This window comes from Leucopleurus acutus (genome assembly GCF_964270905.1).
Source record: "Leucopleurus acutus genome assembly, chromosome: 3".
In the NCBI taxonomy this organism is placed as follows: Eukaryota; Metazoa; Chordata; class Mammalia; order Artiodactyla; family Delphinidae; genus Leucopleurus; species Leucopleurus acutus.
In genome coordinates, this window is record NC_139145.1 from 4,436,797 (window position 1) to 4,461,958 (window position 25,162).

General features: G+C 47.8%; 1 protein-coding gene across 2 annotated transcripts in view; it reads left to right on the forward strand.

Annotated features, from left to right (window-relative positions):
• The window catches only part of SAFB (scaffold attachment factor B), a 34,531-nt gene extending 10,350 nt beyond the window's left edge, over positions 1-24,181 (forward strand). The window contains exons 3-21 of one of the 2 annotated variants that reach the window (XM_082837260.1): positions 2,793-2,857; positions 2,939-3,145; positions 6,104-6,166; positions 8,733-8,760; positions 9,699-10,209; positions 10,633-10,682; positions 11,459-11,553; positions 13,307-13,456; positions 13,534-13,616; positions 13,931-14,070; positions 14,226-14,314; positions 15,906-16,012; positions 18,119-18,406; positions 19,551-19,688; positions 20,121-20,163; positions 22,725-22,843; positions 23,153-23,259; positions 23,643-23,709; positions 23,873-24,181. In XM_082837260.1, coding sequence (XP_082693386.1) covers positions 2,793-2,857; positions 2,939-3,145; positions 6,104-6,166; positions 8,733-8,760; positions 9,699-10,209; positions 10,633-10,682; positions 11,459-11,553; positions 13,307-13,456; positions 13,534-13,616; positions 13,931-14,070; positions 14,226-14,314; positions 15,906-16,012; positions 18,119-18,406; positions 19,551-19,688; positions 20,121-20,163; positions 22,725-22,843; positions 23,153-23,259; positions 23,643-23,709; positions 23,873-23,990 — 2,468 coding nt within the window. In that variant the 3' untranslated portion in view covers positions 23,991-24,181. The remainder of the gene's footprint in view (positions 1-2,792; positions 2,858-2,938; positions 3,146-6,103; positions 6,167-8,732; positions 8,761-9,698; positions 10,210-10,632; positions 10,683-11,458; positions 11,554-13,306; positions 13,457-13,533; positions 13,617-13,930; positions 14,071-14,225; positions 14,315-15,905; positions 16,013-18,118; positions 18,407-19,550; positions 19,689-20,120; positions 20,164-22,724; positions 22,844-23,152; positions 23,260-23,642; positions 23,710-23,872) is intronic. The other variant, XM_082837261.1, reaches the window with a different exon arrangement.
• The last annotated feature ends 981 nt before the right edge of the window (positions 24,182-25,162 follow it).

Genomic DNA, 25,162 nt, shown 5'->3' on the forward strand with positions numbered 1-25,162 from the left:
TCTTTGGAAAGTAGGGTATCTTTCCCCAAACCTACTTCCCCCCAAAGTAGGCGATTGTTGATAAGCATCCCAGTAGGGGTGTGCTTTCTATATTGAAGACTAAACGTTCTTAGAACTGCATATTCTCTTGACATTTCTGGTCAGGTCATTTAGCTGGGAGAGTTCTCCTGTGGAAGGGATTTGAGCTGCAGTGTAACTGCTTATTGCTCAGGAGAACAGTAGGTCGTGAGATCTGAGTCTGCCAGATGAAAACCTGCTGCCTTTCTTGTGAAAGGGAGAAGGACAGTATAAAGGGTGGCAAGTTTGTGGTAGTCTACTTAGATTTTTTCCTAGTAGTAATTCAGCGGAGTTGGACAAAAACCAATGTGCATGTTCTAGAATGGTAACCAACTTTATCAAATACAGTAAGTCTGTGGAAACGTTGCTAGTGTATCTTCCTGGCATATTTACAAAGACCACTGGGTTGAGTTCCAGACATTTTTGAAGCTCAAGGCATGTTTTGCCATAGGAATATTATAAAATGGTATTGGGGTTCCCAGTCAGCCACCAAGGCGACTTGCACGCAATGTATTGCATTCTAGTATTAGTGTCACAATTCCCTGTGTTCCTAAATAAGATATTCCTGAGAACATGAGTGAAATTAGAATGTGGAAGAATTAAGTAACACATGTTATAAGAAAATTCTCACCCTTGAGAGAGGTTTTTTTAACGTCTGAATGATGGTATAAATGATTAGGGTTGAGCTCCCCGCACACACAGATTCTTTATACACTTACGAGATTAATCATTAAATACAGGCAAATTAATGTCTAGTTCTTTTATATTACTTGAAAAATACTTAGTAGTCTTAAGAAATTGATCTTTGCTTTGGGGAAATAGTCGTCGCAGGAAGTGAGTCCTCCTGAGGTTGTGCAGCTAGGGACAGGTGGCTGATTAGCACCTCTTTCCATAGACCAACATTTCAGATCAGTGGGGGGGAAAGATTAGTAAATGGTGTTGGGAAATCAGTTTCCAGATGGAAGAGGCATTTGTAAAATAGTCTTACTCAGCAGGAAACTGAAAGAATCAAATGTTAAAATGAAATCGGAAAAGAACTAAATATAGGTGAATATTTGTGTGGTCTTGGTGTGGAGATGGGCTTCTAAACATGAAGGTAAAAACCATTTACACATAAAAACCGATTAATAGCTTTGGCTGCATGAAAGTAAAATTTACCCAGAACCCAAAAACAAAACTAAAAGATTGGTGAAGAGCTGGGAGAAAATGTGTTGTGTTTATGACATGCAAATTAAAAATGAGGAGAAATGGAACAGAGGTTTTTTAATTGGGGAAAGGGTATAAATGAGAAATTTTTACAAAGGTGCGAATGATTGACCAAAAAATGCAACCTAAGCAGTGATCTGATAAATTCAGGTTTAAAACAAGTATTCCTTTTTTGCCTAGCACGTTGACGTGGGTAAAGAAATAGCTGATTTTAATAAAGATTCAGAAAAATTGGTACTTTGAGTCACTGTTGATGGAACTATGGATTGTAATACTCTTCCTCTAGGGTATCACGATAATATGTGGGGTGTTTCTTTTTAATAAAAGACTTTAAAATGTACATACTCTTTGTCCCAACTATGCCATTTATAGAAATATGTCCTAATACGACAATTACCTGGATGCAAAAAAAGAATTACCAGAATGTTCATTTTATAAGCATTTTCTTAAATCTCCATGCGTAGGTATTACTTACTTCAATGACGGTGTCTCCATATAATGCTACGAAAGTATAGAAAGATGTTCACAATACATTAAGTGAAAAGATTATAAAATGACAGTACAGTGCCATTTTTAAAAGCGAAGTACACGTATATATATAGCACAGTATGGGAGGATATCTTATCAATATATGCCACTGTATGATAGCTCGAGGGCTAACTCTAGATGGTAAAATTGTGAAAGGCTTTTACTTTCTGTTTGCTTTTTTATGTTTTCCTTTTATGTCATTGTCTCTGTGGGAAAACGTGTTCCACGTTCCTTAACTAAAAAGCAGCACAGGGACTTCCCTGGTGGTGCAGTGGCTAAGACTCCTCACTCCCAATGCAGGCGGCCCGGGTTTGATCCCTGTTCAGGAAACTAGATCCCACATGCTGCCACTAGGAGTTCTCCTGCCGCAGCTAAAGATCCTGCATGCCGCAACGAAGGTCCTACACGCAGCAACGAAGATCCCACGTGCTGCAACTGAGACCCAACACAGCCATGTAAATAGATAGATTTTTTTTTTTTAAGCAGCACTTTTTCTCTCCCCGCCCCTTTTTTTTCCTTTTTCTTTTTTTTTCTTTTTGTCACAGCACACAGCTTGCAGGGTCTTAGTTCCCCAACCAGGGATTGAACCCAGGCCGTGGGCAGTGAAAGTGCGGAATCCTAACCACTGGACTGCTAGGGAAGTCCCCAAAGCAGCACATTTGTATAAGATACTCTTCTCCCCATAACCAAAGCCACTTAACAAGAAGGGCAGGCCTGGAAAAGGTCTAGTCTACCTCCACCTTATTAAGAATCCATTTCAGGCTCCTCATACTTCCACAGCCAGTTGATAAGAACAGAACCACTTCTACTTGGGGGTAGTAGAGGGGCTGCCTTATGCAGAATGGCCTTATCATTCCTGGATTATGGTGTTCCTAAATGGAGAAGTGCCACGGATGTTATAGGTTGTCTTATTTCTGTAGTCCTTAGGGCCTATAAAAGTGCAAGTTGTCACGTCTGGAAAGTGCATATCGATGATCTCATGCTGTAAATTATTCCTCCAGGGCGCAAACCAGAAGAAGAGGGTGTGGAAGATAACGGGCTAGAGGAAAATTCTGGGGATGGACAGGTATGTGCAGCCTTGTCAGTGAATCAGCTCCGTGCATGGACCCATGACAGTCATCTGATGGTGGTATTTTGTTTGTCACAGGAGGATGTTGAGACCACTTTGGAGAACTTGCAGGACATCGACATGATGGATATCAGTGTGTTGGATGAAGCAGAAATCGATAATGGAAGTGTTGCAGATTGTGTGGACGACGACGATGCTGATAATCTCCCGGAGTCCCTGTCTGATAGTAGAGAGCTAGTCGAGGGAGAAATGAAGGAGCTTCCTGAGCCGCTTCAAGAACATGCTGTAGGTAACTCGGCAGTGTCTCTACAGTGTACCCTAAACGTAACAATTCCTCAAATAGCTTAATAGTTGATAAGTTTTATATTTGGACTTAAGTTCTTTTAATGTCAGTTGAGTAGAATGGTGGCTAATCCATTCACATGTAAAAATCAGATGAGTCTGAAAAACACACTTTGCTTCATTGAAAAATAGTGTCTTGTGAGGAACGCGAGTATATGCTCTCCATTTGTATCATGCGGTGTTAAGCCTTTTGAGGATACTATTGTAGATCTTCCTGTTTATTATAGGAGATTGGTCTGTGGTGTAACACCTGGGATGCCTTGAAAATACCAAAACAGAGGTTCAAAGTTGGTCTTTTGCTGTCAACCAATTGGTACTCACCTAAGTCAATCTTTTTTTTTATTTTTTTATTTTTGCCGTACGCGGGCCTCTCACTGTTGTGGCCTCTCCCGTTGCAGAGCACAGGCTCCGGATGCGCAGGCGCAGCAGCCATGGCTCCCAGGCCCAGCCGCTCCGCGGCATGTGGGATCTTCCCAGACCGGGCCACGAACCCGTGTCCCCTGCATTGGCAGGTGAACTCTCAACCTCTGCGCCAGCAGGGAAGCCCTCGCCTAGTCAATCTTTAACACTGACTTTGATGTTGTTTTTAAAGCCTTAGGTTTTTTTTCTTGTTAGATGCAGTTATGGTGGGCATTATTTATTGAACTTTGTCTGCCAGACATTAGGCATTATTTCATTTAATCCTTTGAACAACAGTGTGATATATAGATGCTGTTATGCCCGTTTTCCAATTGGGGAAATTGGGGAGTAAAAAGGTAAAGAAATATCTCCAGACAATATATAGGTCATATGAGAATAAGAATTAAGACCAGTCTAATTCCAGAGTCCATGTACTTAACGCATACACCACATTATCTCAGTGCCGTTAAATTTACTGGATTGTGTCATTTCTGTGAGGATGAACGTTTCTCGGGTAGCCAGAAGAGGCAATGAAAAATAGAAGCCATGAGGCGTCTTTGTAGGAAATCCTAGGGCTTGGTCCTAGGGGGCACCTTGTTTTCGTAGTCCTCCTCAGATCTTTTGTGGAGTGTCTCCCGAGTACTCCAGTACTCCCGGGGGAAGGAAGCCCTGTTCTCTGCTGGTCCACCCATGCTGTTCCTTGGAATGTGTTTGCATTTTCTTTTGGAACTGATCCTCAATACCCTTAGAGGAAGCAGATTGTCATCTTTGAAAGGGGTGGGGGGGGGTTTGAGAAACGATTGGGTCATTTTGACACAGATAGGGTATGCAATTGTTTCATCTTTTGATGAGTCTCATTCACTGGCTTCCTAAAAAGGAGTACCAGAAACACGAGAGCAGTGAAACCCTTCCTTATTGGCTGCTTTTCCTTAAGGCTGTTTTATTCCCTGTGATTAGAAAATAATATATTCAGTAACAAAAGCTTGGAAACGCCTAAATGTCTATCAGTAATTGTTAAGTAACCATGGTTTAGTGGAAGCAGTTGTTTAAGAGTTAACAGCATTGACTAGAGGTCTGCCACTTAACTTGCTGTGTGACCTTGGCTAATTTACTTAATCTTTCTGGGCCTCATTTGCAAAAATAGTAGGTTTGAGGAGGACTAAATAGATGAATGCTTATTGCTAATTTAGAGCAAAAGTCATCAAGCTGGCCAAAAATTTATTGGAACACAGCCACACCTATTTGTGACAATTGTCTGTGGCTGATTTCTGGATACAACAGCAGAGTAGAAAATTCATGACAGAGACTGTCTGGCCTACAAAGCCTAAAATATTCACTATCTGGCCCTTGACCCCCAGCTTAGAGCAGCACCTATTGTATAGCAAGCGGCAGTAAGGTTATTGCTGCTGTTACTATAACATTTATTACTCCTTCCGGTGATAAAGTTACTACTTTTATATACCATCTCAATGAACTAAGTTTATTTATATGAACTAGAATAATCTCCAAGATGGCAGCAAAAGTAAGGCAGGGAACAGAATAATGTGCTACTAATCATGGAGACAGAGAAAGGAGAGACGGTCTTTCACATGCATGTGTGCCCATGCTCTTGTGAGCATGTGTAGAATGTCTTGAGATGGCTGTGTCAGGGGAAGGAAGGAGTGGTGCAAGGTAGTTTCCTAGTCAAGTAAAGGTAATAGCAATACATGCTAATTATAAAATATTTTGAAACTATCTCCCCCCCCCCAAAAAAATAAACCAACGTTCAGGGCTTTATAACAAACAATCTAAATTATGTTAGGTCACACAACAATGATTTTATGAACCCCCTTTCTATATTTGGGGAATCCCTTGCCTTATGGACAGAGCCCACCTCATAGAGGAGAAGCTCAACATACCAGTTACTCTTGCCCTGCAGGTGGGGCAGTGTTGGGTCACCTGGGCTTTGCCAGTCCTATGCTCCTGTCCCCACACTCAGTTTGGAAGTTGATGATGCTGAGTGGCAGGGTTCCCGGAGAAGCCCTTCCCATGTGGGCAGTAGCCTCCCTAGCAGCAGCAGTCCCAATGGCAGTAGCATCCAGGCTCGGGAAGCTGTGGTGGCCATGGAAATCCAAGAACCCACTCTGCAGCATGATTCTAGATGGTGTTCCTGGAAGAACAGCCCCAAACCTGGTGGTCCAGTCTACCAGGAGAGCCCATGTACTGCCCAGTTGTGCTTTTTTTTGCTTAACTTAGACTTTTGTTTTTCTTTGTTTGGCTTGCATCTTGAAACCCAAACTGATACCATTTTAGTGGGTCTCCTAGTCTGTCTGCAGGTATATGTTTATGTACATTTCTTTTATTTGAGGTGGAATCACAATATAATGCTTTTTTGATTCCTGCACTGTGTTTAGAATTTCATCTTAAGTGACTTTTCATGGCTGTAGGTTTTCACTCTATGGATGTACCATTATGTTACCTTATTATTGATGTAATAAATTTTATTCTCCATTTATTTTACAGGTAGAGGACAAAGAAACTATAAACAATTTAGATACTTCATCATCTGACTTCGCTATATTACAGGTAAATTGTTGTATGTCTCAGTAATTTTAGAATCAAACATTAGACCACAGTCTCTGGAAACGACTTCCAATATGGTATGGCAGTCCCAACTAAAAGTCATTGCAAAGTTTATTTCCTTTGTTGGCTTCTGTAGAGGGGGTTTTGCTTTCCACATTCCCCTAATATGACATGCCTATTGAAAAGGGCTCATCGTCTTGGCTTCCCTTCCAAGCACTGTGGCGTCCCTGCAGCAGAGAGGAGGGTGTGTTTGCGGGATTCTTGTTAATTTGATGGGTGGGAGAAGGGCAGCCTGTCGGGTCTGTTCTGGATGACATCCTCTGCAGAAAGACTATTAGATGAGACATGAGACAGCAGGGGGGACACCCCCTCCTCAGGAGAGACGAATGGGGCACGGATGAGGATGCAAGGGGGTGACCAGAGCGCTGACCTCACAGCTGGGAAGAAAGATGGATTCTCAGGGGTTCTGGTTCTGCCTTTGGGAAGTTTTTCTCAGAAAGTACACAGATTTCTTTTGATAACTACATCATCTTGGCTGTTTGACGACCATCTGTGTAGAAGTTAAATCTTACATGAGAACAAATGAGATGTGGCCTAACTTTCAGGTATGGTTTGCATAAATGTGGATCTTGAGTTTCCTTTTCCTTTTTCTGCTAGCCTGTAGATGTAAACTGTTGGAATAAAGCTGGGTAGCTAATTTTCGGTAGAAAGTTTTGTGAGGAAATGAAAATACTTAGGCCAGTCATAAGTAAGCTGACTGCCAGTCAGCTTATGCCAGTCCTTGTTTTTTGTTTGTTTTAATAATGTCACCTATGCTGCTTAATTGGAAATCACCTTTCAGACAAGATCTTCACTTGCTTCTGCCAGGCAGGAGCAAGGTTTGTTATTAACAAGCCAGAACCCCGGCCTTGAGGGTGCAAATCTCAAGGAAACTTGGTGAAACCCCATTCACCTTTAGGGCTGATGTCTCTCTCCAGCTGCAAAGTGACACAACCTGTTCCTGACTCAGAAGGGAAAGGAGGAGCAGGTCTTGTCATTTTCTTGAGTGTCTCTGTAGGTCAAAGACTCCTGTATGTATTATCCTAACCAGACGCTTGCTTATATATAGCCCCTCTCAGAGACAAATAGAAACATATGCGTTTTTCTCTAGGGAAAGTCAGGAGAGAATTGTTCTGCCTAAAATGATTGTTTCCTTCAGTGTAGAATCTTTGATTCCCAGCATGAAATGAAAAAGAATTGATTACAAATAAATGAAACTATTATGAAAGTGAACAGTTTCCTAGGGCTCCCCAGAATGGCAGGTCAGTGCCCAGTGGAAGTTGCAAACCATTCACGTCCATGTAACTTATATGCTAAGCACCTGTGCTGTGTCAGATGCATGAGAAGAAAGGTTGGTCTCCATCCTTCCTGTGTAAACAGAGCGATGAGTTGAGGCCTGGACTGATAAACAGACTCTCAGTCACATAGCCTTTGCTTAAATCTTGGCTTTGCTGTGTGTCCTTGAGGAAGTTTGTCAGCCACTCTGTGCCTGTCTCCTAATCTGTGAAAAGAAGGATGATAGTAATAGTACCAACCTGCTAGGGCTGTGTGATAATTGGTTAATATATATATAGTAAGGTGCTTGAATTTGTGCCTGGAACCTAGACAGTGCTTATCAGCGTTGGCTGGAATTCCAGAATATTGTAGTTTGTGCAGAGGGAACGTAGGGGTCAGGGGCCACATATTGAGAGAAAATCCCTTCCTTTAGTTGGGCAGCCTCTCTATGACGAGGTGGCCCCTAAGCTAAATGCCGAGGGATGTGTAGGACTTGGTCGGGGTGGGGTGAGGTGCAGATGGCCCTGCTGGAGAGGGAGGTGGGAATGGGGGTGGTAAAACCAGCGCTACTGTCGGCAAGGAATAACAATGGTGTGACTTGACAGGGCTTCCTGGGAAGGGTTGGAGGGATATTTAGGAATTAGGGCTGCCTGGTGGGTTGTTGTTTAGAAGAGATAAAGAAGCAGGCATCTGTAACACTGGAGAGGGCTCAGTTGACCAGGTGGGCAGGGGTGGTATGACCATTCAAAGAGCAGAGGTCAAGCCACCTGTGCCTTCTTTCCCTCGATCTTTTCAATTTTTGGAAACTAATGCTATATTAATTAAGTGAAAATTGATTATCTGATATGTGTCAGGCACTCTACTAGGCACTAAAGATAGAAAAAATGAAAACACTGCCCTCCAGGGCAGTGTTTAAGACAATTTAGAGGGACAGACAAGCATGTGATGGGTTCATCACCATTAAAAGTGATAAAATGTTGCCAGGCGCTGGGAAGTGCAGCAAAGCAAACAACACAGTAATAAACCAGGCCCTTTGAGAGCATCCTGGGCTGTGGGGCTTGGGGCCAAGGTGAATGAGGTGGGATGCCAGCTGTGTGGGCTCTTGCCCAGAACGAGCAGGTTCTCCACCTGTTGTATTTGTGAGGTCCCTTGTCTGTGTTTTTAAAATTCCCTTCTTAGTTATTACAGTTTTTGGTGTAAATAAATTCTAGGTTTCATCCATCTGGCACAATCTTATTTATATTTTTTGTTGCAGGAAATTGAAGAGCCATCCTTGGAGCCAGGTACTGTTAAATGAAAAACTTAGCAACGGGGTTTGGAATCATTCTAGTTTTCCACCTTCTCTAATTTGAATTCTTTAATTTTAAAAAGTTACCTTACTGTAGTATACATTGTTCTAAAGGTTTACGATCCAGAACATACCAGGATCATAGAGATTGGAAACCCAGCCATATCACCAGATCTGTGAAAGTGGCTAACTTCTCATTTCGCAAAATGTATTGGTGAGATGAAACTGTCTCATGCCTTTTTAAATGTACACGGCACTTAAACGTATATAGAGAGAGTTTGCATGCCTCTCGAGAGCAAATACCTCTGTACCCCACAGAACAGATCTTGTGATATTGGGCAGTATCTTAACTTTGTGGTTTTTAATTCAGGCAGTGCAGGCAGTGGTAGGGAGATACGGTTTAAAACATTGAGACGTAACTGGATTCCAGAAGAGGAGTTTCTTCATGAGAATTCCAAACAAATAACTGTTCACTTTCTGGACTGCAAATATCTCAGAGCACCGATGGAAGAGATTCTGGTTTTCATGTTGGACTGTTCTGTTAAAAGAAATTCAAAGAAATTTGGAAATTGAGCTGTTCAGTGAATGGTGATACATTCAGTTAAGCAACTTGGACTTTGGAAGCTAAATTTGGAAGAGTCATATATAAACGACGACAGAATGAAGACTGTCAAGAATCAGCCAGAAGGTTATGGGGGTTAAATCTCTGGGATGCTTTTCTCTTCCATGTAGCGTAGAGGCTTGCTCTCGCAGGCGGTTGGAGCGCAGGTAGTGTAACCAGTGTAACTTTGTGTACCCGCGGGTTTTCCAATCTCTGTGTAGCTAGCAGTTCTCTTCGTGTTAGTGTGGCAGCCGTGCCAGTTCCACATTTGTGATTGCTTTATTTCCCTGGTAATTAAACCTTGTGCCATTCTATTCCTGTTAAATCCGTAGAAAATGAGAAAATACTCGACATTTTGGGGGAAACTTGTAAATCTGAGCCAGTAAAAGAAGAAGGTTCCGAGCTGGAGCAGCCATTTGCACAGGAAACAAGTAGCGTGGGGCCAGACAGAAAGCTTGCGGAGGAAGAGGACCTTTTTGACAGCGCCCATCCGGAGGAGGGTGATTTAGATTTGGCCAGCGAGTCAACAGCACAAGCTCAGTCGAGCAAGGCAGACACCCTGTTAGCGGTAGTGAAAAGGGAGCCCGTGGAGCAGACAGGCGATGGCGAGAGGACGGACTGTGAGCCTGTAGGGCTAGAGAAGCCAGTTGAGCAGAGTAGTAAAGCCTCAGAGCACACGGAAGCCTGTAGCGAGGAGGCCTCGGAAGCGCCCCCGGAAGCCTCAAGCCCAGACCCCAGGGATAGCAAAGAAGACGTGAAGAAGTTTGCTTTTGAAGCTTGTAATGAAGTCCCTCCGGCTCCTAAAGAGTCCTCAGCCAGTGAGGGCGCTGATCAGAAAATGAGGTTTGTTTTTTCTCAGTTTTAGACCAGACGCTATCTCCTTTTCATTGGTCGTTTAATGACACACATAAGCTGTTGTTTCTGCAATTGGCCAGCCAGACTGATGCAATTGTAGTTTACTTCTAAAGAATGTTTTATTTCTCTTTGTTTATTTTAAGCTGATTACATAATCTTTTTTCTTTTCTCAACCTATCATGGTTGTTTTCTTTAATTCTTCCTAATTATCTTTAGCCCAGCAGAATTAATTAACTCCTGTGGGTCTGAAATCTTATGGTTAGGTCAGATTTCCAATACACGTTTGTCGGGGTATCATTTTTTCAGAACTAAATTTCGGGTAGGTATGCAACCTCAGCACGTATTTTATAATTTTGAGTTTGTTTCCTGTCTGCTTCTTCCTTCTGGAGTGACATTGTCTTTTGTCTCTAGTTCTGTCGAAGATGACTTGGATACCAAAAGGCTTTCCAAAGAGGAAAAGGGTAGGTCAGCGTGGCATCGTCCCCAAGAGCATGTTTGGCCCCCACGGTGGCGGGTGTTTGGTTCTGGGCTGTCCACACCCATTTCTGCCTCACATGTGCCTGTGAGCCCGTCTTGAAGCCTTTTCTCCACTCTGTCCCCTGCTCCTCACTGCAGGTTCTGGGTTGCAGGGCAGAGTTGACACATCGATTTGATGCTCATGCTTGATTTTGCCAGAGGGCTTTGAGCTCCTCCATTCTGACTGACCCTCTGATTTGCAACCTCCTTAGCCATGGTGACACTTGCAGATGGAGAAAATGCTTTGAGTTTCAGATACCTTGGGGCAGTGGGGGGCACTTTCCCTGGTATTACGGATTTATCAACACCAGAGCCCTTTATTGATTCACTGATTGAGAAGTAGTTTTGCTGGTCCAGGTTCCTCCTTAATCAGTGTTCTAAGAAGAACAAAAACCAGGGGTAGGTTTTGCTCTGTGGTTCCACACTGATAGCACCTGTCTTACATTCCAAAGTCACCTCACTGGATTGGATGATGCCATGTGGTAGCTAAGGGACTCTCCCACGGGCTGAGCAGCCCCTGACTCGCCATAGTAATGGCGTTGCCAGTGGTCCCGTCTGCCTAGTGCGCAGAGCTTGTGTAAGGACAGTGGGCAGGGCCCCACACCCCAGCTGGCTTTGGGTACTGCTGGCATCTGGGACAAGAAGGGAAAGTGTCTGGTTTGGAATGAGACTCAGGATTTTGTTGGTGTCGTGTTTTTTACCTGAACTTTTTTTGTGATAGGTCGTAGCAGTTGTGGTAGGAATTTCTGGGTTAGTGGACTTTCTTCTACCACCAGAGCTACAGATTTGAAGAATCTTTTCAGCAAGTATGGGAAGGTAAGACCGGGGATGATATTTTTAAGCCCATGCAGTATGGCTTCTACGCGCAGATCATTGTCCCCACGCAGTGAGGACTTTGAGTGACCGTGCCGCTCTTTGACTTCACATTTGCTCACATTGCTCGTGGCGGGTCCGCCCCCACAAGGGGAGAGATGCAAGCCCAGTGGGAGTTCCCAGAGCCCACGTCCACTTTGTATTTCTCACCTTTCCCCGGCCCCCAAGCCACCACACCACTTGATAGCTTCCTGAATCCATTTCTCTGGCTTTAGGCCTTAAATCCAGGGAGGGCTGTGGAGGGTGGAGCAGAGGGCAGGGTGGGAAGGTGCTGGTAGCATTTTCGTGAGATGGTGGTGATTACAGAATGAAGCTGTAGATACGGCTACAGACAAGATCTGGGGAGCCAGGCTGGTGTGGACAGCTATGGGCCCCAGCTCTGCCGCTCAGAGTTGTGTGGCCAGGGCATGTCGCCTCTCCCGTGTGAACCTCATCTCGTCACCTGGGGGCCCTCAAAGTTGCTGCCTCCTTACGATGGCGTGTGTAACTGGAGCAGAGCTGATGGTGCCCTGCCTCTGCCCACCTGCTTTCACCCCCAGCTGGGTAGCTCTGGCCCCCTCTTCTCTGCCACCCCTGCCTGTCTCCCTCCGTCCTCAGCCCGGCAGGGGTGGCCGTGATGCCCAGGTGGGCCACCTCCCCGCCTGGGTGCCAACTGCAGTCCCCCGTGTGTTGCCTTTAGTCCCTCCTCATTCTCCCCCTCCCTCTCCCCCTTCCTCCCTATGCTTCCTGGACTCACTTCCAGATAAACCGCTGCACCTGTGCCTCCTTGTCTCTCAGTCAGCCTTGGCCAAGTGAGACTTAGCACAGGCTCGTGTTCGTAGTAAGGGTTCAGCAATGATAACTGAGAAAACCAACGTCATTTACCTTGGTTGTTGACGTTCAGGAGCTAACAAGGAAGACTAAACTTGACATGTTTCTCAAAATGACTCACGACTCCCTGGGCCTCAATAATACAAGGTGGGAACCTTTTCTTGATTCTGCTGTGGCCCTCAAAGCAGATAGCTGCTCTCAGCAGGGAAGTGTCAGGCTGGAGCCTGCAGTGTCTTGGGTTCATTGCTGGCTCGAATAAGGGACCAGACCACTCTGAAACCTTCCTTTTGGGGTAAGACTCCATGTGGCACAGTGAGTCTGAATACTGGCCATGGCCACTGGTTCCAGTGGGACCTCTCCTGAGCTGTGGTGCCTTCTGCCATAAAAGGGTGTTCCTAACTTCAGCTTACTGAGGTTGTTGGGAGAGTTAAGTAGCATATAAGGATGTATCTGTAGTGCCTAAAACATCTCCTTGAATTTTTGTTAGTAGTAGGATGGGCTCTTCATTACAGAGCGCTCTTTATGAACCTGTCCTGTCGCTCCTTCTGTAGATGTGTTTTCCTACGTCACTGGCCACGTAGATGACTGCATATTCAGAAACGTTGCTTTACAAATTTTACATAGTGTTAATGGCATGCTGGCCGGACTCTGCCTTCTGCTTCACTTTCTCTGTCGTCCACGCTGTCATCCTGGTGCCCTAGAGGAGCAGGCAGGATGGAGGAGGAGCAGCCAGACAGGAGCATTACCCTCCCCAGCCTCTACCTGCTACTTGTCCACCTGTCCTCAGTGTCTCTGGTGGGGGGCGGGGGGGCGCAGCATGAACCGCAGTGTCGGGATCTGTGGGCGGGCTTCGTGTCCGAGCCATATTTGTGTGCTTTCCTTCAAGGTGGTGGGCGCCAAGGTTGTGACCAACGCCCGGAGTCCTGGAGCTCGCTGCTACGGCTTTGTTACCATGTCCACCGCGGAAGAGGCCACAAAATGCATTAACCACCTGCACAAAACAGAGCTCCACGGGAAAATGATCTCAGTGGAAAAAGTAAGGGGCTGTTATCTTCCCGGGATGTGACCATGTTAGGAAATAAGGTAATACTTCCACCTGATTCTCTTTTTCAGGCAAAAAATGAACCTGCTGGGAAGAAAACTTCTGACAAAAGAGAAGGGGAGGGGAAAAAAGAGAAGTCTAGCAATGCTGACAGGTATTACTCTTCCCGAGGGGATTGTGGCCAAGGTGACCCTTTTCTTCATTTCACGTCCTTCACGTTTTCCACGGATGGGGAAGGCTGTGAGGCCCTCGCCCCCTTTACTTTTTTGCATTCGTTGAGGACGGTTTCACCACTAGTCCTGGGAGATGACTCCAGTCCCTTGGCAGGCTCCTTGTTCTCCATCCTGTTGATGCCTTAGAGGCAGCCTCCTCATCACTTGGTGCTCATTGCAAGAGTCCTGTCATCATCGCTGGCTTTTTCCCTCAATATCTCTTCTCACCCACTTGTGTCTGGGGTGTTATTTTTAGATCTGCAAACCTTAAGAGAGAAGAGAAGCCCGACAGAAAAGATGATGCTAAAAAGAGTGAAGATGGAAGTGGAGAAAAGAGCAAAGATCAGGATGATCAGAAACCTGGCCCTTCAGAACGATCTCGAACCACAAAATCAGGTAGCTGACCAATGGGTATGGGAGATTTCACCTTGTGTTCTCTTCCTAGCTGGTGTGGTTAGTTGGCAACACAAACTACATTTGTTTTCTATGGAGTTGAGTGTTGTTCCTCATTTGGAGGTGCCGCTTCTTATCTTGCTCCTTTCTTCCTGTAGGAAGTCGAGGAACTGAGCGGACTGTGGTGATGGATAAATCTAAAGGTGTACCTGTTATCAGTGTCAAAACATCAGGATCCAAAGACAGAGTGAGTGTTCCTTTCCCACCTAGGGTATTTATTTCCTCTGACGTTCCTATGTGTGTTTTAGGGGCTTCTTGAGCTTGAGAAAAGTTGTCAGCCTTTTCAAAATGTAGGTTTTTTTGAACTTTAAAAATGGGAAAGTTTAAAAGCTTTGCTTCATAGTTTGTATGATAAGAATTGTTGCTTTTTCATCTTTTGTAACTAATTTTCAAATTTAGTTATGGGAGTGGTTGGCTTTGTTTGCCTGAATCAGGGTACAGTAGTCCATTTTCCTTGCCAGCCTGGAAGTTTCAGCAGCTCTCATCGTGCATTCCTAAACCCCTGTGTGACCCAGCCAGCCTTCCGGCCCGCCTTTACAGCCAGTCCATACTCTGACTCCTTGCAGGTGCTCCACAGAACACGGAATCCACAGAGTGCCAGTCTTAGGTTCTTACCACTTCACTCTGCCTGCCACTGGGGTCATGGGTAGCTGTTGATATTCATACGTTCAACTTTTGACAGGCTTACAGCTTTGATGGATGTGGGTCCAGGTCCCCAAGGCTATCCACATTCTGAGATCCACTGGGGGCCCCCCTGGACTCAGCACATAGTTGTAGTCACAGTCAAGATTGGCTTCAGTGATGCAGAGAGGATACACAGCTGGGCAGGCGGGGAAAGACAGGTGTGGGGAGTGTGGAGGGGACCCTGCAGGCTCCTTTGTGTTCTCCCTCCCGTGATGGCTCCCGCAACAGCGACAGTGCAGCCGCTTGAGGGTGATACTTCTGCCCAGGGAGGCCCGTTGTAGCCTCAGCTCCCAGGGTTTTTACTGGGGCTGGTCACGTAGGCCCCTCTCCAGGCAAGTACCGAAGGAGAGCAGGTTTTCAGCAGAAATCATCGTTTGCATGGTCTGGGCACAGTGAACCACCTTTGCCAGTTAACTGTTGACTAGGGACACTCTGAATGCCAAGTTCTCTAACACCAGCCTCAGGCCTGCCATGTTAACCTGTGCTGCCCAGAAGATAAACCGTTTAAGCTTCTGAATGTTGTGGACCATTTATTTGCAAGCTGACATTTCTATTATGGCATTTCAGTCTGCCTGTGTTTGTGCAAATATTTTACTGTGTTAGAGCGGTTTCCCCTTACTTTATAATAAATGATGTAGAATGGCAAATTGGAAGTGTGAATTTGAGGGCTGAGGCGGGTAGATCTCAAAAATTAATGCAGTCGGCACAAATAAGGAATCCTCAAACATACCAGAAGCAGTCTCAATTGGGCATCGCCACATGTTTAATATTAAAGAATGTGTTTGGGACGCAAAAGACAAAGTGAAAAAAAATACTTTTTTATCTTACAAAAAGTTTCTGGTAAGATACTCGTTTCCATTTGACTAGTGAAAGAACTCGATGAGTCATATTTTAGCATTAAATGGTAATGACAGTCTGTGACTCTGAATTACGATAAGCAAACATGAAGTTCCTTAGGAGAGAAGGCTTTGTTATCTGATTGTTTCGTTAAACGTTCATCTTCACTTCTGATCTTGGATGCTTGGACCTGGACACACCTGATTCTTCCTGTTGTTGTTTCTACCTTAACTTTTCAATGTTTCTTGGTGAACCAGGTTTCCAAGAGCCAGGATCGCAAATCGGCCAGCAGGGAGAAGCGGTCTGTTGTGTCCTTTGATAAAGTCAAAGAGTCGAGGAAGTCACGAGACTCAGAGTCCCGCAGGTGAGTCAGAATCCAGGAATGTGGGCTGGTTTGGGTGTTGCCGTTGAATGGTGATAACTCTGTCCTGGGAGGATATTTTCCAAGTCCCCTGTGGGTGGAATATTGCTTTAAACCTCTGCTCCTTTGGCTTTTAGTTCACAGACTTCCTGTGCACTGGCTTTCTTCTGTGACTTTTTTCAAACTGTTTTCTCAGGCAGATATTTTGAAGATTCTGGGAGGTAGCAATGGCAGGGAGATGGAATGCTTTCCTGGGACAGTAGTGCTAGTTAACAGAACATAGCAAATTTGCTCCAGAAGCTGTGAATAGGGAAAAACAGTGGGACAGACCCAATGAGAGAGCTGAGAGGTCCTCATCCTTAAATAAGTCCAAGACAAGGTCCTCATAATTTTTAAAAACTAAACAGAAATGACGTCGATCACGTTGAGTGACAGTTAATGTTTCCTATCAAGAAAAAAAATTTAAAATGTAGTTTAAAAAATAAGAACCATTAGTAAAAAGGGTAGCAGAGGGCTTCCCTGGTGGCGCAGTGGTTGAGAGTCCGCCTGTCGATGCAGGGGACACGGGTTCGTGCCCCGGTCCGGGAAGATCCCACATGCCGCAGAGCCGCTGGGCCCGTGAGCCATGGCCGCTGAGCCTGCGCGTCTGGAGCCTGTGCTCCGCAACGGGGGAGGCCACAACAGTGAGAGGCCCGCGTACTGCAAAAAAAAAAAAAAAAAAGGCTAGCAGAATGAGACTGAGAAAGGGGGCAGGAGCACTGTTTTCTGTAGTACGCCGTGCAGAACTTTGTGCTGGAAAGGGAACGGCCGTGGGCAAAGAAAAAGTGCGGTTTTGGTGAAGTAATTAGCAAATGAGTAGAACTGACCCATGTGCGTGTGGGAGTTTAACATGATAAAAGTGACATTTCCCACTACTGAGAAAAGGACGGGGCTCGCCCCAGAATGGCTTCAGGTCACTTGGCTGTGCCTTCGGACAGTCCTTTGGATCTCTGGCTCACATCACTACAAATTGTCAACATAAACTGCTGGCTGAAAAACATAAAAATTAGTTATGCGTGTAATGCAAAAGTAAATATATTTATGAGTTTGAGATTTTGAAAGGACTGAAAATTTATAAAGGAGAGGTAGAGTAAATTAAAATTTCTCTACAACGAAAGACCAAAGAGAAAGTGCAAAGATGTGTGACAGATGGTGGTAAAGGTGTTTTGAAATAGATAAAAAATAACCCGATAGAAGATGGACAGAAGGGGCTGTGTACATATGGTCATGAAACATGAAACGTCGTTCAGCCTCACCAGGCATCAGGGACATGCAGGTGAAAACAGCAGTGAGACTGGTTTTCCATCTATTATTTTGATCTGAATTACAGTGGGGGGAGACAGATGCTTGTAGTGGTGGGAGTGACCTGTCCGGGGGGCACAGCAGCCTGGAGAGCGGTCCCGAGGTAGCATGGGCTTCTGAATCCTGGTGTTGCAGACCGAGCAATGCCACTTCCCCCAACTTGCCTGAGAGGAACCTGTGCTAAGAAAATGGGGCGGGGTGGCCATTTCCCTGAGGCTGGGAACAACCAGAAGGCCCACGTCTGCGAGTGGTCATGTAAACTGTGGCCTCTCACTCCATGGGCTCCTTCCCAAAAGCATGCCGTACATCTGTAGAGGTGGGGACGCACAGGGTCCAGGACATGGTGCCTGAAAGCAAGGAAGCTGCAGCCATTTTTTTCTAAGACGCAGACACAAAGTAAGGCAAAATTAGACATTTCTGCTGGTATGATTATGTGTCTAAACACAGAGCAGAGGATAGACAGGAGACAACCTGGCAGCTGTACACGGAGACTGGAGGGAAGCACGCTGGGCACCATCAGTATCACCTGCAAAAGCAGGGCTGTCAGTGCCCTCAGCCTTGGCGGGGTCCTGCACAGCCGGGCTGCGTCCACCACCCAGCGGCCGCTGGCCCTTGCTTGTTGCTAAATGTATCTGCAGCCCGGGCCCCCCATCCCACCCCGGGGCGGAGCCGTGGCTCCATCCATAGCTCCCCCTGCTGGGAGAGGACCTCGGTACTGGGCGCTGCTGCGGCCCCTAGGCCCTTGCAGCGTCTACTCTTTGCCTCCAGGGTGCGTGAGCGCAGTGAGCGAGAGCAGTGCATGCAGGCACAGCTGGAGCGGGAGGAGCGCAAGCGGCTGCTCATCGCCCGCGAGAGGCTGGCTTTCCACAGACATCGCCTGGAGCGCGAGCGGCTGGAGCGCGAGCGGCTGGAGCGCGAGCGCATGCGCGTGGAGCACGAGCGCAGGCGCGAGCAGGAGCGCATCCACCACGAGCGCGAGGAGCTGCGGCGCCAACAGGAGCTGCGCTATGAGCAGGAGCGGCGGCCCGCCGTGCGGAGGCCCTACGACGACGGGCGGTAAGCCACGCCACTCCTAGCCGCCACCCCTGAGGTGGCCCCTGGTGTTTAGAATTGTGCCGTGGTCCCCAGAGTCCTGTTAACACAACGATTTTTACTTGAAAGGAAGCACAAGTACTTGTTACAGTCAAATTTGGTATTCTGTACTTCATCTGGGAACCTGAGATAGTTTGAGATCGGTGGAGAAATGGTTGGATAAAGTGGTGCTTATTAAATCATTAGGTTCAGGTCCCAGCACAGACCACCGCCCCCTCCCCCAGGAAGGAGTTCAGACACCCAGAGCAGCACATAACACGTGGGGCTGGGCACGCAGCCAGCACCTCCTTCTGGGCACCTTCCAGGTTTTGTAATCATTGCAGTAATTTGTGTTGGTTCATTCTGTTAATGAGATTGGTTTTAATTCCCCAGACATGCTGATGTGCCATACGAATACTAAAACGCTAACCACCAGTGAAAGGCCTGTCTCAGGTCCTGCTGTCAGGAGTCTGGGGTGATAATCCTAGCAATGATCCTATCAGAGCTTTTCCACATGCATGGTGTCTTGGGGGAGACTGCCGGGTGGTGTGTGTTTGTTCCTTTGTTTTAATCTTCTTTCTACTGGCATGGGTTAGAGAGGTCCCTGTGTAATGTAACACTGAGACTTCTGTAAAGGGCCTTTAAGGTGTCTTAGGACTTTTTATGCATTTTACAAGATACTGAGGGGAGAGCCAGAAATGTTTTTGAACCAGTATATTTCAAGTGCTACTGAAAGTCCTCCCCACCTGGTGTCTGCTGGGTCAAGTCTGCATTGGGATAAAAGGACAGCAGTGTACTAATTGTCCTGGTAGACTGGCCGACCCTCATGGCCGTGAGAGGTTCCCAGAGGGGATCTGCTGACACCCACTTCACTGATCCCCTCCTACAGGGAGACCTGAGCTTTTCTGTGGGGGACAAGGGGCATGTGGGGTAAGACAGAACGGAGCCCTTCAGTCACATCCCACGTCACCCCTCCAGGCGCTCTCAGCTCATGTGGGCGCTAATGATAAAGTTCCTTCTTGTTCTGTGAAGTGATAGGGGCAGTGGGAGGGTCAAGTTTACCAGCTTCCGCAAAGGTAATCTATTTGGAGGGGGAAATGCACGTCCTCTTTCTTGCTTCCTCTCCTAGGCGAGATGATGCTTACTGGCCAGAAGCTAAGCGGGCCGCCCTGGATGAGCGTTACCATTCTGACTTCAACCGCCAGGACCGCTTCCACGACTTTGACCACAGGGACCGGGGACGCTACCCTGACCACTCAGTCGACAGGTCAGCCACTGACCCTGCTTGCTTGATGCATGTTTTCTTTGTCTTGGTTCATTCTTTTCTTTTTTTTAATGTGGATCATTTTTAAAATCTTTATTGAATTTATTACAATATTGCTTCTGTTTTACGTTTTCATTTTTCGGCCCCGAGCCATGGGATCTTTCTTAGCTCCCCAACCAAGGGTCAAACCCTAGGCCCCTTCATTGGAAGGCAAAGTCTTAACCACTGGACCACCGGGGAAGTCCCTGTCCTGGTTCATTCTTAATGACAAAGAGCTCGAGTGGCTCTTCTAGGCTCTAGGCTTCTAGGTAGCCAGCCCACTTGAACCAGCAGAGTGTGTGTGAATTACCTGGGTTCAAGTGGAAATGTTTTCCGTTCGGGGTCTTAACCAACCTATCTTTCTCCTTATGCTTTCATTTAAATTGCTTTTTTCAGGAGAGAAGGTTCAAGGTCAATCATGGGAGAAAGAGAAGGACAGGTAAGTCAGAAGCTGTGATTGTAGCCACAGTTTTCCCTGTACAGTTGGTTCTCTTCCCTTTGTCTGCCTTCTTCCTCCTCCACCTGAGTTAGAGGAAGAACGAGTAAGGGAGTGCGGCACCTGCAACGTTCTGTGGGATGACCGTGTGAATAGCTTGTGCTTTGTGCTGGCCCAAAATTCAAACAAGTATTCTGAAGCCTTGTTTGGCTTTGACCCTAAGGTTCTATACACCTTAGTGACAACACCGGTACTAAAGTGCTGGAGAGCCTTGCATGAGTCTGGCAGGCTCTGTTGGGAAGTGCCTTGTGACCCACAGCACTGACTAGACGCGATGCCTCATGTCACGGAGCCCGAGTGCACCTGGAGTGTCAATGGTCGCAGGGTTAACCCGCCCCCGCTGAGCCTCCGGAAGCAACTGAATCAGGCCCACACGTTTTCTTTTTGCAGGATGAACACATTAGAAAACAAGCTCAGTTTTCTCCTTTTTTCCTATCTTACATTTAGATTGAGAACTTCCCCAAAGAGCCTTGACTTCTTAGTGGGTTTCCTTGGAGAATCAGAGGGATGAGGGAAAGTTGTGGTCAGGGCATCGTTCTGGCAGAATCGCTGCCCCGTGGGTCGGTCTTCTCCCTGACTACAGCACCGACGTTCAGTCCTATCCTTCCTCCATGCCTGAGAACATGGCTGGGAATGGCTAAGCTCCTTGACTGCATCTGAGGAGTTCGCTGCCACCTCAGGAGCAATTCCATGACCCTCACGGGATTCCTGTTTCTCTGCTCCCAGGCCTAAATCTCCCATGCAGCTAAATATACCCCTAGTGTCATGGGTTTCCTTTGGTGGAGACGTTGAGCACAGTGGTTAAATGTCCAGGCTCCAGAATCAGGACCAGGGTCACATCGCGGTGCCACCACTTCTGCTGAGCCTGTTTCTCCAGCTGTGAAAGGAGGGGAGGGAGGGTGAGGTGGAGTGGGGGGTTAAATGAGATGACATACGTGTCTGCGGCAAGTGTTTGCCCAGTCCTGCCGTGTTGCTCTTGATCATGGATAGCTATTCTCATCTGATTAGGTAGTGCTCTCCTGACTGAGAGGAGTGTTTGTGTTCTCACATCCATAATCACAAGTAAGACACAACTGCTGCCCCGAACGGCAAATGGTGACATCTGACACAGAAAGGGAAAACCAGCACAGGCCTCAGGGCCTTGTTGGACTGGTCCGTGGGTGGGTGGGTTGTTAGACAGGAGAATGTTGGTTAAATTTTAAAACACCAGGGAGAGATGGGAATGGGCTTTAAATAACTAGGTCTTGCTGAGATGAACTTCTATCCTTTAAATGTTTGTCTGATTAGTCTTCAGAAGGCTATTGATAAAAGGTCATTCTTAAATGTTTGTCCAAAATTAAATGAAGCTGTGTAAAGCATGAGCTATAATTTTTTTAAAGTCAGTGCACTTTGAAGGTTGTTCATAGAACTACTTCCGGAATCCCGTTTGAGAGCCCTTGTTACATTTGCCAGCACTGACTTTCCTGGACACGTTGGCTTGTGATTTTGCCCCTTGAAGGAACAATGTTCTATTTTGTCCATCTTGTAAGATTGACCCCCTTTTGTTGTGTTTAGGGCGGTGTGGGCACACATTTGGGGACGAGCGGCCGTGGGGAGCAGGCAGCGGTGCTGCCCAGTGCGCCAAGGGCCACGAAGTCAGGGCTCCCATGTGGAGCCACTGTGTACCTGCCCTGGCCCAGGAGATTCCCGTGGATGCAGACGGGGACAGGGCCGCTGGGGCGGGACCCCAAGGGGCTTCGTTACCAGGATGCCTTTCTCCTTCCTTCTCAGTTAGACCATAGTCCGGGGGCAAAAGCCCCAAAGCCACAGATCAGGTTTGTGGAACAACAAGAGAACAGGGCTGTGGAGCCAGAGCCACCTCGCCAGCTCCGTGAAAGTCAGCCTGGGCCTTCTTGCAGTCGGCAGGGACGGGCTTGGGTTGAAGGGAAAGGGGCTAGAGTATGAGGTGTCCTCTTTCATCCTCCTGGGGTCTGTGCCGGCCAAGCAGTTCACATGGCCATTGCCACTGAGTAAGCCGCTGGGCTGCCAAGGAGTCGTGTCTGGACAAAGCAGGACAGGATGCCAGGCCCCGGAGTGAATCATGTCAAAGGATCCCTGGTGGCTCTTCTGCTCTGGTGGCTCCCTGATAATATTCTGAGCACAGGCACCTGGCACAGCGTGGTCCGTTCCTGGTGTGGGGCAGTCACTCAGCCCCAGCACGCTTCAGTCCATTGGTGCCTGAATCTCTGCCTTCTGATTAGGGAGAACCTAATTTGGTCTTGGGCTCCATGAGCACTGCTCCTCCTCAGGCCTTGAGCAGACTTCGGGGGTGCGGCCGTGTTGTGCCAGCTGAAAGGCTCTGTGTGGCCCCAGACAGTGTAAAGAAGGCCTGCCGGCACTGTCTTGGGCCTGCAGGGGCTCCTGTCTGCGTCATCGTCCTTGTCATTATTAACTTGTTGCTCCAAAGGCCCTGGGATCCAGGGTTGTACTGAGGCCTTCTTTTGTTTTGACCCTTTAATGTCCAGCATTACCCCGAACGCCACGGAGGACCAGAGCGCCACGGACGGGATTCCCGTGATGGGTGGGGCGGATACAGCTCTGACAAGAGGATGAGCGAGGGCCGGGGGCTGCCTCCTCCCCCCAGGTTTGTGTCTCACGTCCCATGGTGCCCGCCGGGGCCTCTCACCCAGCTGGCAGGATTGGTGTGTCTGGCTGAGGACCCCTGGTCTTGGGCATAAGCTGAGTGCGGGCCCAGCGCACTCGCCACGGCCCAGGCTGCCTCTGAGTTCTCTGAGCAGCATCGGATCGAGTGCCACTTCCGTTCCCCCGCAGCCCCCGTTGCTCAAAGGGCTGGGGTCACAAAGTGCTAAACGCACTCTCTCAAACCCAGTGCCATTGCTCTCCTGGAGGGCAGAGGTGGGGGCAATCCAAATCAGAGATGTCTTTCTCCAAGGGGCAGACGTGAGTGGGGGGACCACAGCCGAAGAATGGAGGATGACCGTGCGTGGCAGGGCGCTGCTGACGGAGGCATGATGGACAGGGACCATAGGAGGTGGCAAGGTGAGGACTGGCCCTTGGCCAAGGCGCATCTGTCTCGGTGGAGAAGCATCCGGGAAGCTGGGGTTGCCCCTGCTGTACGTCGGGCGCTGCTCGTGAGGGCGGGAGCAACTTTCTCTGCTCTCCCTAGCGTGTGGCCTTGCTCCTTACGGCCTGGGTGGGTGAGTGGGTGAGGTCTGGCACAGGAGGTGTGCCACAGGTGCCATAGCTCCTCTTCACCGTGACTTAGCAAGGAGAGTGGGTGTGTGCAATCTGTGTGCTCACACATCCTCCACGGACGGACCTGTGGCTCAAGAAAGGAACTGGAGTTGTCTGAGCCCCGTGTCCTCTGAACTTGATGTCCTGTGCCTGGAGGCGCTGTGTGAAAAGTGTTCCTTGTTTTCCAGGCGGTGAGAGAAGTATGTCTGGTCACTCGGGGCCAGGTCACATGATGAACCGGGGAGGCATGTCAGGGTAAGGCGCATTGTCACCGGTCTTGTCTTTGCTTGTGGGCTCGCGTCAGTGAAGGTGCTGTGTGCTTGGGCGGGTGTCACTGCTGCTAAAAGGAAGGAGGCCCCAGAGAGCACAGGCACAGGGCAGAGACCACTGAGTGAAAAATAATTTGCCTTTGTTTCAGGCGCGGCAGCTTTGCCCCCGGGGGGGCCTCTCGGGGCCACGTGATCCCTCGTGGCGGCTTCGGGGGCCAGAACCGGGGGAGCCGACCCAACGACGCCCGCTTCACTCGCCGCTACTAAGTGCTTGGGCTCCTGTGTTATGTCACGTGGCAACAAGAATATGTTCTGTTAAGAGTTCCCTTAAACTGTGTACAATAATTTTTTTTTTTATCTGCTGCCATATTGTAGCTCAATACAATGTGAATTTGTTTTTTGTTTTTTTTGGTTTTTTTGTAATAAATGTGTTTCTGTTCACATACCCTTTATTTAAAGCGTCGTGTCTTTTTATTTTCACGTCTTTAAGTAAAATGAAATTATACTCGTAAGTGCTAAGCCACAGCTCTTCTTTCAGGGAAGGAGGATGGAAAGGGGCAGCTTTCGGGGACTGTTGGGTTTTCCAGAAGCACTTTGCCAGCAGCACACACCTTCCAGCCTGCGTGAGCCCGGGCCCGGAGTTCATAGGACCCGTCTGGGTCGTGTGTCTCAGCCGTCTGGCCTTCCTCATGGGCCTTGTGGCATACCTCAGATGTTTGTTCCAATCGCCCACATTTTGCCTCCATGTATGACACCCTTGCTGAACGGGCTGTTTTGTGTGGTAAAATACACGTAACATGAAATTGACCATTTTAACCATTTAAGGGTAGAGTTCAGTGGCATTATGTACATTCTCAGCGTCCATCTCCAGAACTTTTCTTTCTTCCCAAACTAAAACTCTGTCCCCATCAAACACTCAGTCCCCAGCCCCCTGGCCCCCACCACCTACTTTCTGTCTTTGAATCTGACTCCTCTAGGGACCTCGTGAGTGGGATTGCATCCTCGTGGGGAGGAGAGATGACCACGTGTGCCGTGAGAGGAGCAGAAGAGCTGTTGGACACCAGGTGATGAAGTCCACCTCGGGGAGTGGCAGGGGCCGGAGTGGAAGGAGAGTTGCCAGGAAAGAGGAGTCGGAGTCGGGGCGGGGGGGCCTCACCCCATATAAGGTGCAGGTGTGTTCAGGGTTCAAGTGCTGCCTGGACTCCAGGGGTGGCTTCGGGGGGACAGTGCCACCCCCCCAGGTCAGCTGTGTTCCTTGTCTCTAGGGGCCCTGGGTCTGTATGGATGGAGCTGGGGGCAGGCCCCCCTATTAGGGGAATAGTGCTCAGAGGCCTGCCGCTTGGCTCCGTCTCACACTCAAGAAGGGTCTGGCCCTGTCTGAAGGCTGAGATGTACCAACAACCAAGGCTAACCGGGCCCCTGTTCCCCCAGGGCCCAGA